Source organism: Apis laboriosa, unplaced genomic scaffold, assembly GCF_014066325.1.
Source record: "Apis laboriosa isolate Shangri-la unplaced genomic scaffold, ASM1406632v1 scaffold34_cov151, whole genome shotgun sequence".
Classification (NCBI taxonomy): Eukaryota; Metazoa; Arthropoda; class Insecta; order Hymenoptera; family Apidae; genus Apis; species Apis laboriosa.
In genome coordinates, this window is record NW_025222928.1 from 3,269,420 (window position 1) to 3,287,254 (window position 17,835).

The window sequence follows — 17,835 nt, forward strand, 5'->3', positions numbered from 1 at the left end:
TTTATTTAATAATTTAGATATAATGTTACTATTTTGGAAAATGTAAATATTTTTTACATTTGAAAAAGTATATTTTAAAAAAGTAAGTTTTTATAATTAATACTTTAAAAATATTCGAAAAAAATTTATTGTAAGTTATAAATCATTTTTTCTTTAAAGTAATACTTATTTATTTATAGTAACAATAACTAATAATGTAATTTTTATGGATAATTCAATTATTTCTCATTAATGGTATATAATAGTTGCTTTAAAGATTCTTCATTAATAGTTTGCAAATTATTTGTATTATTATTTACACCACTAAAATTTTGTTCTATATCTGTATTGAATATATTCATTTCCATGTCATATGCTGCATTTCTAAAAGTTTCATAAGGTTTTGATATAATTTCTTTTTGTATGGGAGATGATACTCGTAAATGTTCCATTTCTACAGTGGGTGAAGATAATCCATTTTCAAGTGGAAGTATTATCATTGAAAAAAAATCATTTGCATCTTCTTGAAATGGTTTTTCAGTTTTTGAATATATTGTTTTACAAGTTTCTAAAGATTTTTTAAATGTGGAACTATTAGGAATGTCAGATTTCCATATATTTTTTGTTCTTTCATTTTTATTGTTTGTTTCTGTACATTCTTCTAATTTTTGTTTCTTATTTGTAATAGTTTTTTCAATGTTACTTTCTTTTGTTAAAAGATGTTGGCCTTGAGTATTTATTATTAGCACATATTTATTTTCTTCATTATTTATAATATTTAGCATTGATTGATTTTCTTTTAAAAATTGTTTTTGAGCTTTATATATATCATTATTTATATCTTGTATATTGGATAGACTTATTGATTTTTGATCTATGGTACTTGTTTGATGTGTATTTCCTATTTGTTGTGCTGGACATTTATGAGTTCTTTGACTTACCTATAATCAAATATTGAATTATAAATTAATTAATAAAATGTCACATTTTTGTAATTATATATTATACCTTGTATCTGAAATTTTTTCCACATATTATACATTTGTAAGGCATTACACCTGTATGAATTCTACGATGAACTAAATATGAAACACGTTGACGAAAACATTTTCCTAAAAAAAAAAAGATATGAATTATTTAATAAAAAGAACTATTTAATAAAAAATTAATTTTTTTATATTTTTTTATATTATTTTATTTTTAATTATAAAAAATAATTTATAATTACAAAATTTACAAATTATAGACTATATAAAAGCATAATTATTGTTTATTTAGTCATTATTTTTAAATATAAGCTATATTATCTAATAATCTAATAATAAACTACAAAACATTGTTATACATACATTGCAGAAACAGAACAATCCATATTAAATTGTTAGTAATAACTGAAAACAAAACATGCATTATTCTAAAGTTTTTATAGCATTATTTTAAACAAAAATTTTATAAAAATTTACATACCACAAGTTTCACATGCAAAAGGTTTTTCTCCTGTATGAATTCGTTCATGATTATGTAAAGTAGATAATTCTTTAAATGATCTACCACAAGTTGTACATGTATGAGGTTTATCATCTTTATGATATAATCTATGTTTATGATATGACTGTTGGAAAGTAAAAGTTTTATTGCATATATTACATTTATAAGGCATTTCTCCTGAATGTAATCTTTTATGTTTTTTTAAAAAATATTTTGTTGTAAACATTTTACTACATATATCACATTCCCATTGTTTAGCTTCATGTGTTTTTAAATGTTGCATTACATGTTGTTCCTAAAATAATTTACTTTATTTTTCTATAAAAAGAAAATATTTTAAATGCTAATTAATTATTAATTCTACCTTTTTAAATTTTTTTCCACATGTGGGGCAATTATACTTATTTTCATTAAATATGAATTCTATTTGTTCATCTTTGGCTAAAGAACCTAAAAATATATATATATATATATTAATATTTATTATTTGATTTTGTTATCTATTAATAAATATTAATATTATATTATAAATATATTAATATTATATTATAAATATATATTATAAATATTAATATTATAATAAATTACCTAAATTACATCCCATATGTGCTACTCGCATATGCACCATTAAACTACCTTTCATCTTAAATACTTTAGAGCATAAATGACATGAATAATTCTTAAGTAAATTTTCAGGAATAATATTTAAATCTTTTTCATTAATCATATGTACTAATTGTTTATGTAAAAGCAAAATATTATGATCTGGAAAATGAAAACCACATATATTGCAACGTTCAGTCTTTTGTTTTGTTGATGATAATGTTTTTATAAGTTTCAATTGAGGTAATATTTCTTTTTGTTTAAGATTTTCATTTTGATTTTCATTACATGTAATATATAAATTTTCTTGTATATCTTTATTATTAGCTTTTTGTAATGATATGTTAGTATAAGAACTTGAAAATTTATTTAGTGTCATTTCATTATTATGAGATTCATTATTTTCTAGAGATTTTTCTATTTTATCTGTTACATTTTCATTTTGTTGTTGATTCTGCATCCAATTTTTATATGTCTGAACATTCCCATATTCTGTTTCTGGATAATTTTGCATATAATTTATATGTTTAATATTTTGATTAGTAAAGTATTGTGTAGCATAATTTAATTTCATTGTTTCTTGCAGTATTTGTTGAGAATCTTTTTGTAATTCTACTTCTTTGCTCTTTTGAAATGTATTTGTTTCTTTATTTTCACAAATTGAATTTTGTAAAGATGTAATTTGAGGTACATGATTTAATTGATTTTGATCAATAGAAATTTCTGAATTAAAAACTGGAGATTCATTTTTTGTATGCAAGCTTTGCGAAGACATTGAATTATTTTGAATATTTAAAATATTTTGAGAAAATTTATTTGAATCTGTAATTTCTATTTTAGACACATTCCAATCTTGAAAAATAGTATTTTCTAAATTATTAATTGCTGATGAATTATAAGTACTAGGAATAATATTTGTATGTTTCAATGATTCTATTGTATTATTACTGTTTAAATTAATAGTATGGCTAAATAAATGAATAGTAAGTTTATCAATACCAAGCAATACTTCATTACATACAGGACATGTAAGAGGTCTTGTGGCTACACTTATCAATCCTGCTCTCAATGCATCCAATGTTAAAAAACTTGGTTGTGCGCACAAAGGACATGCTAAAAGTCTTGCACACATGTTTCTTACCACTCTTTATTCGTAATATATTTTATTTAAGATAATTAATATAATTAATATTATATGTAGTATAGTTTCATATTGTTTCTTTTTTATAAGACACTGTAATTGTTATCATTATTAATATATATTTAATAATATAATACAATAATATAAATGATAATTATTCTTCATTTTTTATTTGAATTAATAAAAATTAATTTTTATTTTGACTATTAAAAATACAAATACAGATGTGTGAGATACAAATTTAAAGCAACTGATTAATTTAAATTTAACATTGTCATCTATAATATTAGGGTTATGCCTGAACTTGACCCAATAGCACAAATTAAAGATCAAAATTATACCTCAAATGTCAATAACTAAAACAAAAAATATAATGGAATAGAAATTTTTTTTTTCTTAAAATACACGGAATAAAATAAAGTTTTATATTTAGCAATTTAATTATAGAACAAGGATTTCAAATATTTATCTGGGATTTTTTTAATTCTTTGTGAAGTGTATATGTTACTTTTGAAGCTATATTTAGAAAAAGAGCGGGATATTTAAGAAGAAAATGTGATAAAATCAAGAATAGTTTTATTAAATTGAAGAAGTATAAAATTTATAATAATATAATAATATTATAAATATAATAAAAAATATTTATTTTAAAATATTGGACATTTGTATGGTCTACCATCCTTACAACAATATTCCCTTCCAGCAGAAAGATTTGTATTAATCCATCCACTCTTACAGTTTTTAATAAATAAATAGGCCTATTATAAAAAATATATATATATATATATATATATATATATAATTTACTTATAATGTTATTATAATATAAAATTGCATAATATAACATAAATTTTTTATTATGAAACAGTGTAATAAAACTTACCTTTTCCTTATAACAATCACGTTCTATTGAACTACATAAAATTTTAGAACTATTTGGAAGATATTTAATAATCTATAATAAATATTTAATAATTTTTAATTAAGAAATTTTTAATTATGAATTTAAAATAAAAAATTAATAATGATATTAATAAAATATACATGTAATAATAAATTTATATTTTTGTGAAATAACTTACAGTATCTAAACATTTACTTATACAAATTTTATTTCCAATTGGAGTACATGGAAATACTCCAGGCAAACCATGAATTAGAGCAGGATTTCCTTCAAATGATTCTTTATTATCTTTTTTAAACTCTCCACTTAAAAAAATTCCACAAATACAGCTAACTGAAGATTCAGTAGTTAAGATTTTTGAAGTGTTATTTAAAGCTTTTACTTTAATTTGATTATCTGCTAATATGGATGAGAAAAAAAAAACAGATAGTAGAAATATTGGATACATTTTTTCTGTAAAAAAAATATTTATATTAAATGTTTATATCAAATTTTATTTAAGTAAAAATTAAATAATAATTATAAATAAACAAAAACTTTTTAATAATATGTAAAGTCTATAAGAGAATTATAAATTATGAAATCATAAAAAAATATATATTTTTCAATTTATATTTTTTCCTTTATAATACTTACTCCTTTATAATACTTAATTGAGTTGATTATGTGAAGTGATGATAATAAAAATTATAAGTTATTCACTTGCATAAAATAATAAAAATGAATAAGTTGGCAGGTTTTATTAAAAATGTCTTGTCTTATTAAGTCAGCAATTAAAATAGGTCACATACTTAATAAGCAATATTTCATAATACTGCAATCATATTACATATATATATATATATATATATATATATATAAGAATATTATTATTTTCTTATTAAAAATTATACAGTATTATATCTAGTATATTGATATTTTATTTAAATATTGATTTTTTAATTAGTTTTGCATTTCCTTTTAAAACTATTTTTTCTCCATTTGCAATACAAATATATTCACATTTCATAATTTTTCTTATAGAAACAATTTGCACTTTTATTTCTATTATATCTCCAGCATAACATGGTGCTGGAAATTTAAAATTTTGCTCAACTACTATAGTTCCTGGGCCTGGAATTTTTGTACCAAGTATTCCTGATACTAAACCATTAAGTAAAGCACCATGAACAAGATGATTTGATACTTCAAAATGTATTGGATTATAATCACCAGTTAATTTAGCAAAATTTAATATATCATCTTTTGTAACAGTTTTAATAACTGATATTTCATTTCCAGCTTTTAGAGTTTTTAAAATATCTGAAGATCCTGTGCAATATCTTTTTAACAATTTAAAAAATATTTTTGTTTGCATTTTATTTTATATTTATTTTATAATATATAATTTCTTAAATTATTTTACTTTTTAAAGTTTCAAAATTTTTTTATATTTTAAAACATTTGTTATGTACTTTTAGAATTTTCAATTTTATCTTTTATTATAATACAATCATTAAGAAATATTGTTATCAAATTTTTTATACGTTTATTTTTACAATTTGATAGATGAGATATTTTTTCAATTAACTCAGTTGTTATTTCATTTTTAGAGTCAGGATTAATTAAAAATATTAAAGTAGTAATTATTGAAAGTATGATATCTTCATCTTGTAAAGAAAGTAGTGATGTTAATAATTGAATACCTTGATTACGTAAAATATATAATTTATTTATTGGATCTAAAATATAAGTTTCATTTTAATTATTATTATCATAATTAAATTTATTTTATTAAAATAATTATTTTTGAAACAATTATATACATACCAACACAGATATTACAGATACCTCCTACAGCAAAACGAACTAATTTTAAATTATCTTCTGATAAAGTATGAAGAAACAAATCAATTATTTTTAATTGTCTTATATATCCATAATTAATAGGATCATATGCAAAATTAGCAAGATTTGCCAATACTTGTTCCTTTGCATCTGTGAAAATAATAATATTGTGTTAATTTTATTTAATTATTTTTTAATTATAAACAATTAAATATTTCATTTAAATTACCTTTAGATTTAGTAGTTTTAAATTCTGTAGCTAAAAGTTTTAAGAAATCATAACGACCAATAGAATTCTTTCCAGTACGTTTTATCAATTGTTCCTTACTAGTAAACATAAGAGAATAATTTTTTTTTATATTATATAAAAAAACATTACTCTTATTAATAATAATTAATATTTAATTCATGTTATTTTGTTAGTTTAAAGTCAAATAATTTTTTCACTATTTTATATTATAAGCAACGAGGACTTTTATCTACGTTATTATTGAGTAAAATATTCTGATTAATATTTAATACAATACATATTAATACAATAATATTAATATAATAATATTAATATAATACACAAAAATGAGAAATATTAATTTTGCAATATACTATAAGAGACACTTAAGTAATAAGATTATTCGGATGTGACGTTTAAGATAACTGCATTCTATATGACTATATCTGATTTGAATTATAGTCAATGACCGGATGTCATATTGATGTAAAATTAATCCTATTGGGAGCCGAATTACTACTATTTTTAATTTTATCCTATTAATAAAGCCAATCAGCAATTGATATTCACATCGAATGTGATGTGTGTTTAAGCGCAAAACATATTATTTTTAATATATATATATTCTATATATATATATGAATATATATATATAGAACATCATTGGGAGTCATGATTAACACGTAGCCGGTGTACAACGTGTCTCTTAATAGTTCTAGCCTAAATACATAGTGATTTGGTAATTTGTTGTGAATTGCTTGATTTATAACGTGTTGAATAAAAATAAATGTTAATATGTTTATGACAAATGTTTCTTAAAGTTTAACAGAAATATTTTTCATTATATTTATAGATTTAAAGAAAATATGTTGTCAAATAGAACATCCATGACAAATACTAAAAAAGATATGTTTCCCGATAAGAAATCGTCATCTAAGCAAATGAAAACTTCTACATTAACAAATGCTGCTGGTCTTAGTTCTCTTATTACTTTTACTGTTTTACTACTTGCTTGGATCTCAGGATTTGCTTCTCGATTATTTGCAGTAATACGTTTCGAAAGTATCATACACGAGTTCGATCCTTGGTATGTATTTTTATGTTATTATATTAGGATGTATATATATATATATATATATGTACTAATTTAATATAGATTAATATATTTTTTTTAATGTTTATTTAATATCTTATAATAATATATTAATATACATTAATTAATAATTTTAGTATATGTAAAATAATATATATTAATATTATATATTATTTTATAAATATTATAATATTATTATAAAATAAAATATATATTTATAACATAGGTTTAACTACAGAGCAACAGCATACATGGTGCAACATGGATTTTATAATTTTATAAATTGGTTTGATGAAAGAGCATGGTATCCATTGGGTCGCATTGTAGGTGGAACTGTTTATCCTGGATTAATGATAACATCTGGATCTATACATTATATATTACATTCTTTAAATATCCCAGTACATATAAGAGATATTTGTGTATTCTTAGCTCCAATATTTAGTGGCCTCACAGCCATTTCTACGTACTTATTAACAAAAGAAATATGGAGTGCAGGAGCTGGTTTATTTGCAGCATGTTTTATTGCAATTGTACCTGGTTATATTTCAAGATCTGTAGCAGGAAGTTATGATAATGAAGGCATTGCTATTTTTGCACTACAAATTACATATTATCTTTGGGTTAAATCAGTTAAAACTGGCTCTATTTTTTGGGCTTCTATGACTGCTCTATCCTACTTCTATATGGTATCTGCATGGGGTGGTTATGTTTTTATTATTAATTTAATTCCACTTCATGTTTTTGCATTATTAGTCATGAATCGATTCAGTAATCGTCTTTTTACAAGTTATACTACATTCTATATTTTGGGCCTTTTATTAAGTATGCAAATACCATTTGTTGGTTTTCAACCAATAAGAACATCAGAACATATGGCAGCTGGAGGTGTATTTGGATTATTAATTTTTGTAGCAGCTCTCAGGTATGTTAATTTAATATATTTTTAATATCAATTTGATAAATATTTCTACATAATTTTATTATTATAGATATTTAAGAACTGTACTTACAAAATCTGAAATGAAATACTTTGGAGGAATAGTTGCAGTTACAGCTGGTATTCTTTTATTTGCTTTAATTTGTTTAACTTATGCTGGTGTTGTTGCACCTTGGAGTGGAAGATTTTATTCACTCTGGGATACTGGCTATGCAAAAATACACATTCCAATAATAGCATCTGTTTCTGAACATCAACCTACTACATGGTTTAGTTTTTTCTTTGATTTACATATTCTTGTTACAACATTTCCTGTAGGTCTCTGGTACTGCATTAAACGTATTAATGATGAACGCGTTTTTGGTAAGATTCAAAATAATACTATTTTGTTATTGTAAAAATTATTAATTATTTATTTTACAGTTATATTATATGCTATAAGCGCTGTTTATTTTGCTGGAGTAATGGTGCGACTTATGCTCACTTTAACTCCAGTTGTTTGTATGCTTGCTGGAGTAGCATTTAGTGATCTTCTTGAATTGTTTTTTAAAGAAGAAGATAATGAAAGAAACGATCGAAGTAATAATGGTAGTGAAGAAGAAAGTGAAGAAGAAAGAGAAAGGAGCCCTGGTAGAGCATTATATGATAAAGCTGGTAAACTTCGTAGAATGAAACATGAGAGACCTAGAGGCAATGGTGATGGATTAGGTGTTAATCTTCGAAATGGTGTTGTTATTGGTGCATTTATGTTAATGATGATGTTTACACTGCATTGTACTTGGATTACAAGTAATGCATATTCTAGTCCTTCAATTGTTCTGGCATCATATAGTAATGATGGAGGTAGAGCTATTCTTGATGATTTTAGAGAAGCTTATTATTGGTTAGCACAAAATACACCTATTGATGCTAGAATTATGAGTTGGTGGGATTATGGTTATCAAATTGCTGGAATGGCTAATAGGTATACATTATTAAAAAATAATATATTAAATGTTTTATTTATTTATTTATTTATAAAATAATATATAATAATATGAAATATTTTCTATTTTAATATAGAACTACACTTGTGGACAATAATACTTGGAATAATTCACATATAGCTTTAGTTGGAAAAGCAATGAGCTCAAATGAAAGTGCTGCTTATGAAATTATGACATCATTAGATGTAGATTATGTTTTAGTTATTTTTGGAGGAATGATTGGATATTCTGGAGATGATGTTAATAAATTCCTTTGGATGGTACGAATTGCTGAAGGTGAATATCCACAATACATTCGTGAAAGTGATTATTTTACTGAAAAAGGAGAATTTCGCGTGGATTCAGAAGGATCACCAACCCTCTTGAATTCACTAATGTATAAATTAAGCTATTATCGATTTGGAGAAGTAAAGATTGATTATCGAACGCCATCTGGTTATGATCGTACACGTAATGCCGAAATAGGAAATAAAAATTTTCAGTTAACATATTTAGAAGAAGCCTATACAACCGAGCATTGGCTTGTTAGAATTTACAGGTAATAAATGATAATAATTTAATAAATGATAATAATAAGATTATCATAAGATTATGAATTAATTTTATGTACATAAATATTTTTTTTATATAAATTTTATTTTTAATTGATATATAATTTTAGGGTGAAAAAACCAAATGAATTTAATAGACCAACCATTCCGATATCTAAACGAATTGTTACACGTAATGCTAATTCATATGTTAGTAAAAAGGTAATTTTATGTCTTATGATAATAAATTAAAACTTTTATTTTTTTACAGTTTTAGTCGTATCGTTTTACATTTTTTAAATTATAACATTATATAATTTTGAAATGTAGTTGAAGTTGTGGGGGGGGGGACATTAATGTTTTAGACACCACGCCGAAAGAAAGGTTATATAAAAGGCCGGCCAACTATTATTAAAGGACAAAAACCTCAACGAAAAACTACGTAACATACATTATTATCTAATTCATAATAATTTTCAAATACAACTTTTGTAATAAAAAAAAAAATTACCGTCCCTTGGGTCTGCCACAAACTATACCTCAAATTAAGATTTTAATATCATTAAAAATTGAATCAATTAAAATATAGAATAAAATAAATTTTCAACATTGAGAATAATTGGAATAATTTTTTAACAAGAATAATCTTCAAAAAGAGGATTTAATTTTACTTATTGCAAATATATTTGTTAATTTTCCTAAAATTCATCTTTAAATATTATGTATGATGTTTTTACATATTTCTTAAAATATAATTTCTATATGATAACAATATGTAATAAATTTTTATAAACAAATTCACATTTATAAAATAGAAAAATGGTATCTTTTTGCATTTTAAAGATTTTTGTACTTAATTAGTTTCTTAATTTTTTGTTCACTTCTTTTATCACTTTATGTATATTATATTCAAATTGTAAATTATGAATATGAACTTTGAATTATTAATTATTAAATGAAAAACATAATAAGGAAGTTAAATTTTTGTTATATATATATATATATATATATATATATATATATATAATACATACTTAACACTAATATATATAAAGAAATATTTACTAGTCAAAATGAATAAAAACATTTATTAAATATTAGCAGGTGAGATCAGAGGGATTAAATATGTGTTATGTATACAATTTATTATACTATATATTATACTATTCTTGTTGAATGTTTACTATAAACAAATTTGTCATTTAAAAGTAATATATTTGATTTTTTTTGTATACTATTGAAAAATATAACAAAAAAAAAAAGAAAAAAAAATTAAATTTTATGCAATTAAAAATTTTAAATAATTAAATATATTTTAAATAATATATTTTATTCAAATCTAAAATTTATTTTTAATTATCTTGATCTAAATTATTATCCCTTATTTTTATTGTAAAATACATTATTTGTTTATAATATATATATATATAACTTAATCTGATATTTTTAATAGACATATGTGTTTAAAAAACATGTTTATGACAAAATAATAATTAAAGTAATTTTAAATATATAAAATAGAATTGTGTATATATAATCATTGTATATTTAATTATAAAAGAAGAAACAAGAAAAAAAATACAAATGAAAAAAAGTATATATTAAGAATATTATTTTACATGAAATTCCTATATATATTAAAAAATTTGCAATTATATTATTAAAATATTACAAAATATAAATATAATATAAATTATAATATATTAATTAAAAAAATTTAAATTATAAAAAATAATTTAATACATAAAGATATGAAACATGTAAAATAATAATATGTATAAAAAATATATAAAACAATTTATGTAATTTGTATATCTATGTTATTGAAAAAAATAATATAATATTTGGATCTATTAGATCTTTTTTTGCAGTAGAATATTAATAATAAACAATTAAAATTTAATAAATTACTAATAATTTATTTTATCAATTTTAATTATTAATTAATAAAAATTAGTTAAATTAAATAATTAAAATTGTTTCAAAAAATATGAAATAAATCAACAAGTGGTATTCTGCAATATCACAAATATATGCAATATATAAATAAATATAAATAGGTTATAATTTTAAATGTCAAAATCAGCTGATCATATTTTTAAGATTGCGATATTTTAATTTTAATTTTTTTTTAAATTACTTATTACTTAAATATAAAATATACAAATATGTTGTTATTTAAGTATAAAATACATATATATGTATATATATATATATATATTTAATATTAATTGTTAATTTAATAATCAAATGTTTAAATTTTAAAAATGGTTTTATAGAAAATACAAAAAATTTTTTTTAAATCATGACATTTTATTATTACTATTATAATTTTATATTTAATAATATAATAAATAATAAACATAAATAATATTCATATAAGAATTTTATATTTATATAAGAAAATATATATATATATATGTGTGTGTGTGTGTGTGTGTGTGTGTGTGTGTGTGTATATTATTATTATTTATATTTATATCATTTAATTATAATATAGATAATATATTTTTTTAAGTATCTTAATCATATTTAGAAAAATCATATTTTTTTTTATTAATTATTAAAAATAAAAAATTGTTTTGTGTTTAAGATTTCTTTGAAAAAAAATTTTTTTATCTTGAATGTTTACTGCAAAAATTAAAATTTATTTTAAATCGATTTGTAAAACATTTTTTGATATATCACAAATATTAATTACAATCTTATATAATTTAAAATAATTTTGTAAAATAATATAAAATAATGCTTCATATATAGAGTAATTTATTGAAATATCAATATCAGAAAACCACACATTTATATATCGAATAATATTTTAAATATAATAAAACATTAAAGAAATTAAACTAAAAAATGCATAACTTAAAAAATGAAATATTATTACACATATATTTTCATTTCTATTATTTTAAAAAAAAATTTCTAAAAAAAGATAAATTAAATACTTATATATGGTAACAGTTAAAAGGTTATGTAAAAATGAATAACGAAAAACAATCTAAATGTTTCTAATAGAAATAATCAAAATTTTGTAAAAATATATTTTTGTAAATTATCATATAAAATTAGTTAACACTTAAAATGGACGCAAAATGTTTGTATACCAAATTCATAATGATAATACAGTGAATTCAAAGATTTTTCGCATCAGAAACTGTTCGTGTGTGCAGTGTCCGCCATTTTGCTTTCTTTACATCTGACATGTCTTTCTAATGTTATTATCGATGAATGCTGGAATTTGTGCGTGAATCTTCAATCCCGTTGAAGTGTATTTTGCATGAAAAAGGTCGGATTGCTTCTGATTGGGCAACAACCTCTCTTATTGTTGGGAATAATTTTCATTGTTCCAACCTCGGTTAAACTAAACGAAACGAGTCCATAAAGGGAACTTCGTGATAGTATTTGTGAATAGTTTACCCTTGTTATAGGATATAAATATGCTGCAAGATTCATTTTATGAATCTTTCTGACTGTATTATTGAAATTCGATTACAGTATTTTGCATAGTGTCATATTACCTATATAAAGTGAACATAACCAAACAGTGTTGATATCCAACATAGTGCACTCATGTCAACACTAGAGATAAAATGTTTATTAATATGGCTTTGTCTTATCAGAAATTATCAGAACTTTTAGAATCCACATTTAATGTTTTGATGTTTCGTGTAATGCAATTATTAAAAAATGTATAGAGTATATTTAATTTGAATTGCTATGCGAGGCAAGGATTATTTTTATCCTGATCTAGCCATGGACTAAGTTCACGCTTCTTGCTTGAACCAAGAGAAACTTTGATATCCATCTGACATATTATGTACAGAAATATGCAAATTTAAATTTAGTGATACATAGCTTTAATTCATCTAAACAATTGACTGCTAAAGTATTATTTGCACTTTTGAAACACAGAAATTTTATTGTCATTTAAATATATAAGATTTTTTGTAAGATTCCACTACATAATTTGATACTAAATATAGGTATATAATAGATAATCAATTTTAATGTTTCTATTAAAGTATAATCCATGACAAAACTAAGTTTTGTATATATGCAGATTGTATACATGTAAATAACACAGCCAAATGCACATTAATATTATTAGCATAAGTAGTACATATGACTATTTTATAATTTATTATATTTTGTACAAAAATTCATTTTATTAGTTGTATCATCTTGATGCATATATAAACATTAATGTGTCTAAAGCAAATGTAAGAAATACCAATCTGTGATATAATACAATAAAAATAATTTTTTATTTTTTTATTCTCAGTATTATGAATTCAGAAATATTTATGTATGGATTTGGATTTAAGCATATGGCGTGAACTAAGTTTTATCTAGATAAGAGGAAAGATTTGGAGGGTTTGAGAATGCAGGTAGAACAGGATACAAGGAAAACGGTAATCAATGAAGGTCCCTATATCCGAAAATTCAAACATGGACAATAAATTAAAGTTTTCGGATCGCTTAAAGGCTTTGCTGAAAACTGAGGTTCGTCAAGATGTCGATCCCTATATTTTCAGTGAACCAGAGCCATTTAGTACACATACAACAGGAAGAAATGTTACAGTAGTGTCATCTAAAAATTCTAAAGTAATGCAAAATTGTAAAAATAATAAAACTAAAGGAAAATGTATGAAACAAAGAATAAGGATAACATCCGTATCAGATGCGGAATTCAAAGCTGTACAAGATCGTGCTGTAGAATTAGATGCTGACTGTAATGTTGGTGGTGGCAATGGTGATGGTGAACATATAGATTATAAATTTGCAAAAGCAATTCAACAAAAACAACATCATATTGAAAATTTACAAAGACTAAAGAATAGGAGGCAAAGTCGGGACCATATGTTATTGTATTATCCTAGAGCTGGAGATGAAATATCAGATAGTGATTCTAGTGGAGATGAAATGACAATTTATCAGCATTATTGGTTTTCTGGAGATAATACTTCAACATTGAATCGTTCAGCTCGTCTTTCTCAATTGCGCTCTCAATTGAGACGAAGATTACTTCAATTACATAAAGGTGGAACAGACTCAGAAATTTTGTTACGTGATAGAGCTAAATGTTTATTGGAAGCTGCTTATAAGGATCCTGCATCTACAGCAAGAGCTTTAAGTGGTTCTCCAAGTACAAGTAAAGTAATAGATGGACCACTTTTAGTTGGTGGACTTTGTGGAGCTGAAGGATGTCAACAGACATCTTTGCCCTGTACACGTCATTGTTCTCGTCATATTATGTTGAATGGAGATCAACTTTTATTTGAACATTGCACTGCCAAATTTAGTGATAATACACAATGTTGTATTCCTGTGTTTGATGTTGCACATGAATTACCTCTTTGTCCAGAACATGCAAGGAAGAGAGATAATTATCATCGTAAAGCACAAGAGTCTAAACCAAAGAAAACTCGTAAAAAACCAACATCTCCCACAATTCCCAGGCCTAAACCAAAATCTAGGCCAAAGAAACGAAAGCGGCCTCCTGTGAACAAACTTGAGACTAATAAAGATCCTACAGTTATACATGAAGAAAGTCAATATTTGAATCAAATAAACTCTAGTGAAAATCAGACAAAAGCTTTGAATAATTTGAATACTGTAGTGCAAGGAAGTTCAAATTCTGCTAACTTAAATTTAGGATTAGGATTAGGTCTTGGAGGAGGACTTAAAGTAGATTTAGGAGATCATGAAGTGTTTCCTTCTCTGGATCCTGCAGAGCATGATTTTGGCAATGTGCTCAATAATTTACCTGCTGATGCTTTTAATGACTTATTCATTGGTAATTACAATTGTCCTTTTCTTCTACAATATTTTTTCATTAATATTCTATATATAATATATATATAATATAAATTATATATTGATTTATATAAATTTATAATTATTTATTAATTTATTAATTTTATACAAAATGTTAATATATTAATATATTTATAAAATATTTTTAGAGAATTATTAAATAATTAATAATTATATCAATTATTAAATACAATTAATTAAAATTTTCATTAGAAAGAATGAGATTGTTTTATCTTCGTTATATTATCGCATTTCATTATATCTCGCTTCATTCAATACAAACTTAAATTATAACTTATAGCTATCAATTATTATTATAACTTATAATTCATAAATGAATTCGAATCAATAGTTTTATATTTATTGTAAAAATCAACTTTTATATTTATTTTGAACTCAAGAATTGATTCTCCAAAGCTTACAAATATATTAACTATTTTATATATTAATTTAATATTAATATATATATATATGCTTTATAATTTAGAATTATAAATATACACTTATATAAATACAAAATATTCTTATTTTAAATATTATACTAAAATTAAAAATAGGATTTTCTATTTTATTTTCTATTCTATTTTCTATTTTAGAGGGTAGAAATGGGGAATATGAACCATCAAGAGAAGAGGAAGAAGAATTAGAACGAGCATTAGAGGCAGTAGATAAGGACGTACGAAATTTGGAAAGAATGGGACAAACACATGGACTTTTAGAGCCAGCTTTACTGGCTCAACTCATGTCAGACATTGCTTCGTAGCCCCGTCTATTTTATTAAGATAATGATTTGAAAATGAGTTCATGTGTGTTCCTTACATATATAAAAAAAAAAATACTGTTTGTGTCTGTGCTGCTAAACGTAAGATTGTGTTATTAACTTCTGTTGTATAGTTATAAAAATTCAAGAAAGGCAGGGATTGATATACAGAAAGTAAAAAGAAATAAAAATTATCAGTTGTTTAATATAAATTTCGTTGTGTAAAACTACATCATATAGTTATAGATTCATGAAAAAAAAAGAGATAATATTCTAAAAATTTCATTTTTACTGAAAAGTAATCATGAAAAAATTGCAATTAAATATTGTTCTTTTATACATTTTCAAATTATTTTGAATATCGTTTAAAAGTTCAGTTAGAGTGTTTTAGTTATAACAAAATAGATCATTAAATATTTTTCAAAATATTTATAAAAGATAATATAAAAAGAGATAAAAGATATAAAAGCCAAAGGACAAAAACATTCTATAAAATAATTCTACATTTGAATCTTTCAGGGTACATCAATTTATTTTTATTTTATTACTTTAGTTATGATATAACTTGAAGACTCAATTTATTTAAATACATTTATTAATATTCATTTTCGCTAATGATTTTTATTTTGTTTTTAAAATAAAATATAACCCGAAAAATATAACCCTGATCTGCAAGTAATATTCATAAATATTTTGTAAAGATATGATCAAATGATTTTATGTAACTTCTCTAAGTTGTATAAATTTTCTAAAATGTTTTAAATAGAATTAAAATCTTTTATTGAAAATCAGTACACTATTATTTTCATTGTATATTTTGATAAGAATGTAATTTAATTTTTGTTTAAATAGAAATTAGAAATATTTTATCAAATTATTTTCTACCAAGAAATTTTGTTTATAAAAAAATAAATAAAATTGCATGAACACATGACTGAACTTAAAAAAAAATTACATATATATATAAATAGTCATTCATTTTTATCACCTACCTGCTGTAATAATATATGCAAATAATTGCAAATAATCTTATTAATATGCATAATGATCACTATCATCATTTTCTTCATTTTGTATTATAATCATGTAGACAAATGTTCAATAATAGATAGCTGTAACATATGATTAAAGATTGAACTTAATAAGAAGTGCCGAAATAGTTTCATTTTTGATATTTTTAGTAATTGTAATATGTTTAAATTTCTTTTGCAACCTATGAAAGAAAAAATGACATGCAATATATTATTTTATTATTCAAAATAATAATATAAAAAAATTAAAATTTAAATAATTTTAGGAAGGCATAGATTTTGAAAATAAAGCTAGATTAGTAATTATAAAGATGCTGTTAGTAATTATAAAGAAAACTAAATCATTTACTGCCATTTAACATTTAAATGATTAAAACTTACCATTATATTATATGTACATGTAACATTTTCAAGTGTATATAATATATTTCGAATCATATTATATAATTTTAATACATATCGTATTTAAAATTAAGTAAAAATACTTTGTTGAATCGCTTTGTA

At 22.3% G+C, this 17,835-nt stretch overlaps 5 protein-coding genes across 5 annotated transcripts; 2 read left to right on the forward strand and 3 right to left on the reverse strand.

The window, feature by feature from the left end:
• Positions 1 to 181: 181 nt before the first annotated feature.
• On the reverse strand, positions 182 to 3,767 carry LOC122715146 (zinc finger protein 583). Its single transcript, XM_043937078.1, has 5 exons — positions 2,056 to 3,767; positions 1,832 to 1,917; positions 1,447 to 1,762; positions 988 to 1,091; positions 182 to 920 (listed from the first exon to the last, which is right to left on the reverse strand). Exons 1-5 carry the CDS (start codon positions 3,200 to 3,202, stop codon positions 219 to 221), a joined length of 2,355 nt encoding a protein of 784 aa, XP_043793013.1. The 5' UTR covers positions 3,203 to 3,767; the 3' UTR covers positions 182 to 218.
• Positions 3,768 to 3,780: 13 nt separating this feature from the next.
• LOC122715153 (follicle cell protein 3C-1) lies at positions 3,781 to 5,030 on the reverse strand. Its single transcript, XM_043937086.1, has 4 exons — positions 4,752 to 5,030; positions 4,294 to 4,568; positions 4,095 to 4,166; positions 3,781 to 3,969 (listed from the first exon to the last, which is right to left on the reverse strand). Exons 2-4 carry the CDS (start codon positions 4,561 to 4,563, stop codon positions 3,859 to 3,861), a joined length of 453 nt encoding a protein of 150 aa, XP_043793021.1. The 5' UTR covers positions 4,564 to 4,568; positions 4,752 to 5,030; the 3' UTR covers positions 3,781 to 3,858.
• A 19-nt stretch (positions 5,031 to 5,049) lies between these two features.
• Positions 5,050 to 6,555, reverse strand: LOC122715196 (armadillo repeat-containing protein 7; the record flags this gene model as incomplete). The annotated part of the gene is made up of 4 exons (XM_043937175.1): positions 6,172 to 6,555; positions 5,925 to 6,092; positions 5,613 to 5,836; positions 5,050 to 5,463 (listed from the first exon to the last, which is right to left on the reverse strand). Coding segments are annotated over exons 1-4 (915 nt in total), but the record flags the coding sequence as incomplete, so codon positions are not given.
• A 206-nt stretch (positions 6,556 to 6,761) lies between these two features.
• On the forward strand, positions 6,762 to 10,254 carry LOC122715145 (dolichyl-diphosphooligosaccharide--protein glycosyltransferase subunit STT3B). Its single transcript, XM_043937077.1, has 8 exons — positions 6,762 to 6,910; positions 7,025 to 7,258; positions 7,491 to 8,189; positions 8,257 to 8,567; positions 8,628 to 9,168; positions 9,267 to 9,728; positions 9,852 to 9,942; positions 10,086 to 10,254. The coding sequence occupies exons 2-8, from the start codon at positions 7,038 to 7,040 to the stop codon at positions 10,164 to 10,166; spliced, it is 2,406 nt and encodes an 801-aa protein (XP_043793012.1). The 5' UTR covers positions 6,762 to 6,910; positions 7,025 to 7,037; the 3' UTR covers positions 10,167 to 10,254.
• A 2,442-nt stretch (positions 10,255 to 12,696) lies between these two features.
• LOC122715147 (INO80 complex subunit D) lies at positions 12,697 to 17,036 on the forward strand. The gene is made up of 2 exons (XM_043937080.1): positions 12,697 to 15,520; positions 16,137 to 17,036. The coding sequence occupies exons 1-2, from the start codon at positions 14,143 to 14,145 to the stop codon at positions 16,301 to 16,303; spliced, it is 1,545 nt and encodes a 514-aa protein (XP_043793015.1). The 5' UTR covers positions 12,697 to 14,142; the 3' UTR covers positions 16,304 to 17,036.
• Positions 17,037 to 17,835: the final 799 nt, after the last annotated feature.

Bases quoted from the DNA above. Each gene is read 5' to 3' on its own strand.
- LOC122715146 (XM_043937078.1), bottom strand. From the start codon at position 3,202: ATGTGTGCAAGACTTTTAGCATGTCCTTTGTGCGCACAACCAAGTTTT. The intron at 1,763-1,831 runs GTAGAATTAATA...AAATTATTTTAG, and splicing joins GTGGAAAAAAATTTAAAAAG to GAACAACATGTAATGCAACA. The intron at 1,092-1,446 runs GTATGTAAATTT...TTTTTTTTTTAG, and splicing joins TTTTGCATGTGAAACTTGTG to GAAAATGTTTTCGTCAACGT.
- LOC122715153 (XM_043937086.1), bottom strand. From the start codon at position 4,563: ATGTATCCAATATTTCTACTATCTGTTTTTTTTTTCTCATCCATATTA. The intron at 4,167-4,293 runs GTAAGTTATTTC...TATTTATTATAG, and splicing joins TAAGTAAATGTTTAGATACT to ATTATTAAATATCTTCCAAA. The intron at 3,970-4,094 runs GTAAGTTTTATT...TTTTTATAATAG, and splicing joins GTGATTGTTATAAGGAAAAG to GCCTATTTATTTATTAAAAA.
- LOC122715145 (XM_043937077.1), top strand. From the start codon at position 7,038: ATGTTGTCAAATAGAACATCCATGACAAATACTAAAAAAGATATGTTT. The intron at 9,729-9,851 runs GTAATAAATGAT...ATATAATTTTAG, and splicing joins TGGCTTGTTAGAATTTACAG to GGTGAAAAAACCAAATGAAT. The intron at 9,943-10,085 runs GTAATTTTATGT...TTAATGTTTTAG, and splicing joins ATTCATATGTTAGTAAAAAG to ACACCACGCCGAAAGAAAGG.
- LOC122715147 (XM_043937080.1), top strand. From the start codon at position 14,143: ATGAAGGTCCCTATATCCGAAAATTCAAACATGGACAATAAATTAAAG. The intron at 15,521-16,136 runs GTAATTACAATT...TTTCTATTTTAG, and splicing joins TTTTAATGACTTATTCATTG to AGGGTAGAAATGGGGAATAT.